Source organism: Triticum urartu, chromosome 7 (genome assembly GCF_003073215.2).
Source record: "Triticum urartu cultivar G1812 chromosome 7, Tu2.1, whole genome shotgun sequence".
Lineage (NCBI taxonomy): Eukaryota > Viridiplantae > Streptophyta > Magnoliopsida > Poales > Poaceae > Triticum > Triticum urartu.
In genome coordinates, this window is record NC_053028.1 from 340414768 (window position 1) to 340424862 (window position 10095).

The window sequence follows — 10095 nt, forward strand, 5'->3', positions numbered from 1 at the left end:
GTTTTAGGCTGCGGCCAACTCTCAATAGCTTCAATCTTGGCTTTATCAACTTCAATTCCCTGTTGAGTAACAACATAGCCAAGAAAAGATACTCGATCGGTGCAGAAGGTGCACTTCCCAAGGTTACCAAACAAACGTGCATCACGTAGAGCAATAAAAACAGCACATAAATGTTCCAAATGTTCCTCCAAAGATCTGCTATAAATCAATATATCATCAAAATAGACTACCACAAATCATCCAATGAAAGCACATAAAACTTTGTTCATTAGTCTCATGAAAGTACTAGGTGCATTAGTTAACCCAAAAGGCATGACTAAACACTCATATAAACCAAACTTAATTTTAAATGTTGTTTTCCATTCATCTCCCAATTTCATACGAATTTGATGGTATCCACTACGCAAATCAACTTTGGAGAAAATTGTAGATCCACTCAATTCATCAAGCATATCATCTATCATAGGAATAAGATGACGATAACTAATAGTAATATTATTAATGCCTCTACAATAAACACACATATGCGATGTACCATCCTTTCTAGGCACTAGTATAATAGGAACATCACAATGATTAAGAGATTTGCGTATGTAACCTTTGTCGAGCAGCTCCTGTACTTGACACATAATCTCCTTCATCTCCTTTGGATTGGTACGATATGGTGCACGGTTGGGTAGCGATGCACCGGGAATTAAGTCAATTTGATGCTCAATCCCTTGAATATGAGGTAATCCCGGTGGCACGTCTTGTGGGAAGACGTCAGCGAACTCCTGCAAAATGCTAGTGACATCAGGGGGAAAAGAGGAAGGCATGTACTCGAATGAAAATAATGCCTCTTTGCACAAAAAAGCATAGCAAACAGATTTGTTGAAATCTTGCTCATCAATATCAGGTTTTGTGGCGAGTAAACATGCACTTTTCAATTTAATTTCAGAAGAAACACTAGATGGTTTATTGTTAGGTTTCATTTGTTGCTTAAATTCTTTTGCCACAATCTGATTTTCACTCTTATTTTTCTCCTGTTTTGCTTTATTAGCTCTATTAATATCATCTTTCAAAATGGATTCAGGAGTCATAGGTAGAAAAATAATATGGCTATCCTTATGAACAAGAGTATACTAATTATTTCTATCATGGTGTACAGTATGTTTATCAAATTGCCATGGTCTACCAAGTAATAAGGAACATGATTGCATGGGTACCACATCACAATCAACATAATCAACATATGTAGAGATACAAAAATGCACATGAACAGTACGTGTTACGTTAACCTTGCCGTTGTTGTTGAACCATTGGATGTAGTAAGGATGTGGATGTGGTCTTGTGGTGAGAGATAGCTTCTCCACCATCTCCATGCTAGCCAAGTTGTTGCAGCTCCCTCCATCCATGATTACGCGAACAGAACGTTCCTTCACAACTCACTTTGTATGGAACAAATTATGCCTCTGATTTTGCTCAGCTTGTGTGACCTGCACACTCAAAACACGTTGAGCAAGTAAACATTCATACCTGCCAGCATCTTTAGGAGCCATGTATTGCGTCTCATGATCAGAATCATCTCCACCGTATACTTCACATGTAATAAGAGCCAAAGTCTCCTCATCATAGTCACTAGCGGACTCATACCCACCATCCTTAGTAGCAATCATCACTGGTTGAGATTTGCATTCTCTCGCCAAATGTCCTCTTCCCTTAGAACAGCGACAAATAATATCACTTGTGTGCCCTGTTGATGCCATGGAAGAAGAAGAACTCTGTGCAGGACCGATAGGTGTGCTCTTGGCAGATAATGGTGGTTGTGTCTGCTTCCTTGTATCATAGCTGGTGGTAACAGTTGATGGAGGTGTCGGTGCAGTAGAATGTGTGGAAGTAGAGGATGCACGCGGTGTCCATGATGAAGGTGGACCTGCAGAAAAGTTAGTTCACACCAATGCTTGTCGATCCTACACTTCACGTTCAGCTTTTCAAGCAAGATGGAATAAACGAGTGATATTATTATATTCCTTATTTAATCCACCCATAAAATGTGCAAGCATAGCTTCATTATCATCAACAATACCACATCTAATCATACCATTTTGTAATTCCTGATAATATTCTTCTATAGAATTTTTTCCTTGTCTCAAATGCTGCAATTTTTGAAGTAATTCACGTTGATAATATGGTGGAACCCAGCAAGTACGCATAGCATTTTTCAAAGCAGCCCAAGTAGCTGGACTAGGATATAATCTACAATGTTCAGACCACCAAACACATGCAAAACTAGTGAAAGCACAAACAGCAGCAGGAACACGTCTCTCCTCGGGATAGTGTAAACATGTAAAACGTTGTTCAGTTTCTAACTCCCAAGTAATATATATATCAGGAACGTATCTACCCTCAAATGGTGGAATATTCAATTTCAGTTTAAGGAGATGGTCATGATCTCGTACCTGAGGGGGAGCCCTACCATTGCCATTATTTGAATGTGGACGACCTGGTGATTGTGGTGCTGGTGGTTGCACGTAGTTCTAATCTTGATCAACCTCATCCTCGTAATCTCCCGCATAATAATCCTCCTCCGCATTAGCAGCAGGAGCCACAGAAGTATCAACAGCAGCACCAACAGTTTGGCCAGGCTCAAGAGGGACACGGCTCGCTCGGCGGAGGCCTGTTTCGCGACATGGAGGTAGTCGTTGTGTTGTTGTTGTTGTTGTTGTTGGTGGTGGTGGTGGTGGTGGTGGTGGTGGTGGTGTTGTTGGTGGTGTTGTTGGTGCTGTTGTTGGTGCTGTTGTTGTTGGTGCTGTTGTTGGTGCTGTTGTTGGTGCTGTTGTTGTTGTTGTTGTTGTTCGGCAGGTGCAGCCGTTAGTGGTTGTGGAAGACGCGCAAGCAGTTCATTAAATTTATTGTTGAGCTTTGTTTCGAACATCTTCTCAAAGCCAGTTATCTTATCCATGGCCTCTTCAAAATTGTTCAACACATCTTGCACCTGTTCAGTCATCATTTGCTGAAATTTATCAGGCAACTCCTTATTCGTCATGTTCTCTTAGTCAGTATCATCGACTTATGATCTTGCCATGGTTAGCAGCAATAGAAACACACAAGATTATGATCCTACAAACTACTAGAAAATGGTGGTGGTGGGGCGTCACAAATCCGTCAAGCAAATCTCAAATTCTTAGCAGTTCTTAACCAGCAGCAGGCGGTGATCGGCAACCGTTGTAGTCAAAACACTCAAAGCTTGGATAGAGAGATTACCAGGGAGAGTCAAACACACGACGTAGATGTATGTGGAGCTAGGAAGGCTTATAATATGGTAGCAAAAAGGATCAGCAATACTCAATTCAGAGATGCAAAGTTGAATAAACGTTCAACGACGGTATTGTGCTGGTCCTAGGATAGACCGTGCTAGAGACGTGAGCCTATAACACTAACAAAATCACGGCGTTGCACGTAAAAAAGGGAGGAGCACACTCTGGGAAAAAATTGCACTTTTCCCCTTTTTTTGCTCCGCAACAATTTTTTTCGAATAAGTCTACAAATGGTCTAAAAACTGCCTAGCCAAAATTTTCCAGACTTAGTTTTTTTGAGTTTGGAACTATTTTTCTAATGCGGGTAGCACAAAAGTTGGGGAGTCCGAGTTGGTCACGACTCGAAGTATCGTGTGATCTGGAACTCAAAAACAAAGCAACAAATACTGGACTCGGACTAGGACTGGCGGCGGAGATGAATCTGGTGGAACTCAGACTGGTGGTGGTATATGGACTTGGATCGGTGGTAGTATATGGACTCGAATTGGTGATGGTATATGGACTGGGAGCGGTGGTGGTATATGGATTCGGATCAGTGGTGGTATATGTGTGACGCCCCGATTTGACCGTACACTAATCATACACGCAAACGTGTACGATCAAGATCAGGGACTCACGGGAAGATATCACAACACAACTCTACAAATAAAATAAGTCATACAAGCATCATATTACAAGTCAGGGGCCTCGAGGGCTCGAATACAAGAGCTCGATCATACACGAGTCAGCGAAGCAACAATATTTGAGTACAGACATAAGTTAAACAAGATTGCCTTAAGAAGGCTAGCACAAACTGGGATACATATCGAAACAGGCGCATGCCTCCTGCCTGGGATCCTCCTAAACTACTCTTGGTCGTCGTCAGCGGCCTGCACGTAGTAGTAGGCACCTCCAGTGTAGTAGGAGTCGTCCTCGATGGTGGCATCTGGCTCCTGGACTCCATCGCCTGGTCGCAACAATCGGGTATAGAAAGGGGGAAAAGGGAGAGCAAAGCAACCGTGAGTACTCATCCAAAATACTCGCAAGCAAGGATCTACACTACACATGTATGCATTGGTATCAAACGGAAAAATGGTATCATATGTGGACTGAACTGCAGAATGCCGGAATAAGAGAGGGATAGCTAGTCCTATCGAAGACTACGCTTCTGGCAACCTCCATCTTGCAGTATGTTGAAGAGAGTAAATGGTAAGTTCACCAATTATCATCGCCTAGCATAATCCTACCCGGTGATCCTCCCCTCGTCGCCCTATGGGAGAGTGATAACCGGTTGTATCTGGCACTTGGAAGGTTGTGTTTTATTAAGTATCCCGTTCTAGTTGTCATAAGGTCAAGGTACAACTCAAGGTACAACAGAGAGGTCAGCACGCCGGTCTAAATCCTATGGCGCAGGGGTCTGGGCCCATTTCCCATTGCACACCTGTACGTTGCGAACGCGACCGGTGAGCAAACCTAGCCTCCCTTATACAAGAGCAGGCGTTCCAGTCCAACCTGAGACGCGCCGCTCAGTCGCTGACGTCACGAAGGTTTCGGCCGATACCACGACGTCGTGTGCCCATAACTGTTCCCGCGTAGTTGGTTAGTGCGTATAGGCCAATGGCCAGACTCAGATCAAATACCCAGATCTCGTTAAGCGTGTTATTTTGTAATAACCGCAGACACCGACCAGGGCTAGGCCCACCTCTCTCCTAGGTGGTCTCAACCTACCCCATCGCTCTGCCACAAAGATCCACTCAGAGGGTCGTCGGGACAAATGTCATTTCAGACCCAATCCGTGAATCACTCGCGGTTACTCTACGAGCCGACCCGACTGTAGTCACCACAAGTATCATATAATATGTATATATGTATATACCCGTGATCACCTCCCGAGTGATCACGGCCCGCTAGTATAGCATGGAAGACAGGCAAGAATGTAGGGCCACTGATGGTTAACTAGCATCCTATACTAGGCATTTAGGATTGCAGGTAAGGTATCAATAACTGTAGCAACAATGACAGGCTATGCATCAGGATAGGATTTATGGAAAGCAGTAACATTCTACACTACTCTAATGCAAGTAGTAGAGAGAAGAATAGGCGATATCTGGTGATCAAGGGGGGGGCTTGCCTGGTTGCTCTGGAAGGAAGGAGGGGTCATCTTCGATGTAGTCGAACACACGGACATCAGCAGCAGTCTCGGAGTCTACCGGAAATAAGTAACGGAGGGGGAACACAATAAATAACAGAGCAATCAAATGTAACACAAAGAAAGATGTGGCAATAAGTTGTGCTAGAGGTGACCTAACGTAGGGACAGGTGGTACCAGTGAAGGGGGGAAACAACCGGGAAAGTATTCCCGATGTTTTGCGTTTTCGGACCAATGAATCAGAGGGGGAAAGTTGCGTGTTCACTATGCTAGGGATGGGTGGCGGACGAATGGGCTGCGTATCCAGATTCGTCTCGTCGTTCTGAGCAACTTTCATGTACAAAGTTTTTTCATCCGAATTACAGATTATTTTATATTAATCTTCAAAGTTTTAAACAATTTCTGGAATTTCTGGAATTTATCTTAATTCGAAAATAAAAGAAAAAGAGCTATGGCTACACAGGGAATGTACCCAAAATGTTGCTTATCAGGCTGGTAGGTGGGGTCATTGACTGAATTGACTCAGTCAAAAGTTGACTGGTCAAAGGGTGAATAGTACTATGGTCCCACAAGTCTTTGTCACTGGCTTTAATAGATTAATCATGTTTGCTTAATTAATAGTGGGGCCCTTCTGTCATGGAAACATTAGACTACCTAGGCCCTAATTAATCTAACAAAATCCTAATTAGTCCTAAACTAATTTGGTCGGCCCCACATGTTATGGGCACCACGACCACCTACAGTGCGCCTGTGCACACGCGCACACACATGCCAGGGAGGGCTCCATGGCCGGACTTGGCCAGAGGAGGCACGCCTGGGCGGGGTCAGCAGCAGCGGTAGCGGGCGGCATGGCTGGAGGCGGGCACCGCGGCACCGGCGCGGCGAGCGCAGGCGCAGGAGGAGGCGGCGGCTAGCAGCAGCAGCAGCCGGAACGGGAGCGAGCAAGTGGGCTAGGCGAGCGAGTGTGCTACAGTGGCACGAGGCAGGCAACCGCGGCAGGGGACAAGGCATGTGAGCGGGGCAGGCTCAGCAGCGCGAGCGCGGGCGCACGGGAGCTGCAGGGCACGACGCGGGCGCGGTACAGCAGCAACAGCAGCACATGGGCGGGCGGCTCGCGGGGGCGAGCGCGCGGGGCATCCAGGCTACGACAGGGCGCGGCGAAGGCGCGGGGTCCGCGGCCAGAGGGAGCACGGACAGGCGCTGCCAGCGGGGTTACGGGCGTGGCCATGGGAGTAAACGTGCGGCGGCTACGGCGCATACGGCGACGGGAAGACAGGGGGACGGGGTGGAATGAAGGAGGGGCTGACCAAAGCCCTGTAGATGTGCAAAGCGAGCTCGGGGAGGGCTCGACAGTGGCGGTTCCGGGCGATGGCGATGTCGATGGAAAGAAGGGAGATTGCTCGATCCGTTCGTTGTGGAGGAGTAGAGCTCGGAGTGGTGGTTGAAGACGACAAGGCGGACGACGGCGAAGTAGACGGACATGCTCCTAGGCGGCAGAGGCGACGCTGAGCGCGGGGACAGAGGGATCCATGGCGACGGGTGCAACGGGTGGCTACTGGATCGAGAGAGGGAAAAGATCTTGGGGTTGTCGACGAGGTCGAGGGGAATCGTCCTTATCCCCTCGACGATTTGGTGGCGCGGGGCGACGAATAGGTCCAACGGGGATGGCGAGGGGCATGAGCCCTCGGTCGGCTTCCTCTATAGCTAGAGGAAGCCAACCGAAGGAAGAGGTGGGTTGGGCCGTACGGGCCTGTCCCTGTGGCCTAAGGCCCAGGGCAGAGGGGGGCTTTACCTTTTCCTTTTATTTAAATTTTGTTTTTTCTAATTTTGTTTCTGTTTTGCAATTCTTTTAGTTACCGAATGTTTTTGCAAAAGGTGCCACCGGTTGGAACAAATTCTAGGCGTTATAAAGCAGTTAACTGAATAATTGTTTATTTTGAAAAGGTTATTTTATTAGCTGATGGTCCACTTATTAATTTCCTAGGGATTTAACAGAGAGTCGGATGAAGTTGGTTTCATCACGGCAATGACCAGGAGAAATTTATAGAATAGTGTGAACATTTTTAGTTTTACTATTTTATAAAATTATAATTTGACTTGGCATTAGAATTTGGATTTGAGTTTGGTTTGAAAGTGAGGATTAGCATAATAATTATGATGACATAGCATCATTAGGCATGAGATTATTGTAGCATGACACCGGGGGTGTTACAAATCTCCTCCACTACAAGAAATCTCGTCCCGAGATTTAAGAGGGGGAGTAAGGGGGAAAGGTTTTGGTTATGAAATTCCAACGAGTCTTCTTGTCTTGGTTGCTCTTATCGAAGAGGTCAGTCCATTGCGTTGATGTCTTCATTTCTCTCCATCAGGGCGTCATGACGAAGCTGTCATCCTTCTTCGGGAATTCCATCGTACTTACGAATAGGTAAGGGGCAGCTTGACAATGATTTGATGTTAAAATGGGTAATCATCTGGGGGCTATCCCATGAATGAGACAAGAATATCTCTCGAGTTGAACAAATAAAACACATCGAGAGGAAAGTAAGATGGTACAATAAGAAGTTTTCAAACAGATAGACAATCGTTCATTGCCTGAAACAAAGTGTAAAAGGGGTTCGGTGCTATGGGAATAAGTATTGTGTCTGATACCTGAATTGACGATCTCTTGAAAAGTGGCTCATGAATTACATACGAGGTCACGTGTGAGGGACAACCTTGGGAACAGGGGGGTACAGGCGAGTCAGGTTTTGATCCTGGAACCTATGGGTTATGGGCCCACCATGTGGGTTAAATGTACTAAGGGCACTGACATCCTGCACGATCATCTAAGCCAGGCATGTCAAAGGATAGCATGTCAGTTATGTCGGCGACATCATCGGTACCAAGGGCGAGGGATGAAGGGAACCATTTTCCAGCTCGTTGAACGAGGCAGACCAATTGGCAAAGTTCCCATCCATCGGTGGTGTGACGCCCCAAGACCGGAGCTTCAGATGCCTTCCAGGGTTTCCGGGTTTCATTGTGTGATTTGTTTCCTCTGTTGCATTCATCTTTGCATCATGTGCATTGCATCATGTCATAAATCTTTTGCATCTCAACTAAATAATTTGTGTGGATCTTCGATCCATTTAAATCGAGGGAAGAGTGACTTCTCTTTATAACCTTATCCTCCTAATATTTAGGGAGCTATTATAAATATTCCATTAATTTGGAATCATCGTAACACACGTGCAAAATAATTTCCATGTCTATTCCTCTTCGATTTTGACCTTCAAAACTTGCCAATATCTCTCATCTCTTTTCTCGAGGCTCCTCCTAAAACCTCAACATTTTTGGACACCTCTAATTCCTAGCCCTTGTTCAAACCATTTGAATTAAATTCAAATGATTTTGAATTAAATCCTTGCGATCATGCCTCTCCTATTTTTCTTGGAACCAGCGCATTTTTGCGAGTCCGCGAATATTATTTGCGTGCACTAATTCTTTTCCTATCCCTCTCTTTCTTTTCGTCTCTCCAATTCTTTTCTGCTAAAGGAAATATGAGAGAGAGAGAGAGAGAAGAGAGATAGCCCAGGCCGGCCCAACCTCCAGCGCATGCCCATTTGCCACCGAGGCCCATCCAGCCGGCCCACCTATCTGCTCTAACCCTAGCCCAACCCCCACTCTCCCTCGTCTCCTCCTCTAGCACTGCCAACAGCCCCGCGCACATCTCCCCTCGAACCTCTTCCCGATCCCATCGCTCTCCCTCCGCTACCAGGAGTCCCTCGCTCGACCCCTCCTCTCACCCGATCCCGCTCGACCCCTTCCCCTCACACGCAGGAGCCCTTCTTGCTCACCTCGCGCCGCCACTTCGCCCTCCTCTGGTGCCGTCCCGCTCCCCCGCGCTCGTTTCCTCTGCCGGCGACCTCCACTGCCTTGCCGCCTCTGCCTCTCCTCACTGCTGTTTCCGCCATGGCACCGCGCCCTGCTTCTCCTCCCTCGCCGAACCTCCATGCCACCCTCCTCTGCCATGACCTCCTTCCTCCAGAGACCGACCTTGTTTCTCCCATCCTCGCTCATTCGTCGCGCCCCTCTTCTCCTTACTGAGGCCGCCGCCGGCGCCCCAAGCACAACTGCACCCTACTGCAGCTTCTCCTCCCCCTCGCGGCGACTCCCCTGCTCCAGCCGCTGATGGCTGCTTCATCCATAGATGCGCGCGCCCACGTTGACTCGGGTGAATCAAGCACCCTGACTCGACGCTGCTCTGGCCGCAACCACCTCAGGCCTTCAACCACGATGCCCGGCATGGCCCTCCTCGCACTGCTGCTCCTTGTTTTCGTCTTCTGTCGCGACCGTCTCCTTCCCTAACGCCCTTGCGGAGGCTGTTGCTTCAGGTCCACCACGACACCGTCTCCAGAGCCCAAGTCCAAGGACTAATGCGTTTGGGTAACTCGTCAAGTACATCTTCGTCAAGATCGATGCTTGGACAAGCTCCGTTTGCATGGATTACATCAAGTACCACGACGACCGTCGAGGCCGCCAAGTTCTACTATCGATGAACGCTTTGGAATCGCCAAGTCAAACTACAACGCGAAGACCATGTACAACTACTGATCCCGTGGAGGTCACCAAGTACCCCAATGGCTGGAGCCCTCGGATCCGTCAAGTTCGCCTACGAAACGTGCACCCTACCGT

General features: G+C 47.3%; 1 protein-coding gene across 1 annotated transcript; it reads right to left on the reverse strand.

Moving 5' to 3' along the window:
* Positions 1 to 3920: 3920 nt before the first annotated feature.
* Positions 3921 to 7087, reverse strand: LOC125521342. The gene is made up of 3 exons (XM_048686400.1): positions 6732 to 7087; positions 5407 to 5481; positions 3921 to 4242 (listed from the first exon to the last, which is right to left on the reverse strand). The coding sequence occupies exons 1-3, from the start codon at positions 6904 to 6906 to the stop codon at positions 4142 to 4144; spliced, it is 351 nt and encodes a 116-aa protein (XP_048542357.1). The 5' UTR covers positions 6907 to 7087; the 3' UTR covers positions 3921 to 4141.
* Positions 7088 to 10095: the final 3008 nt, after the last annotated feature.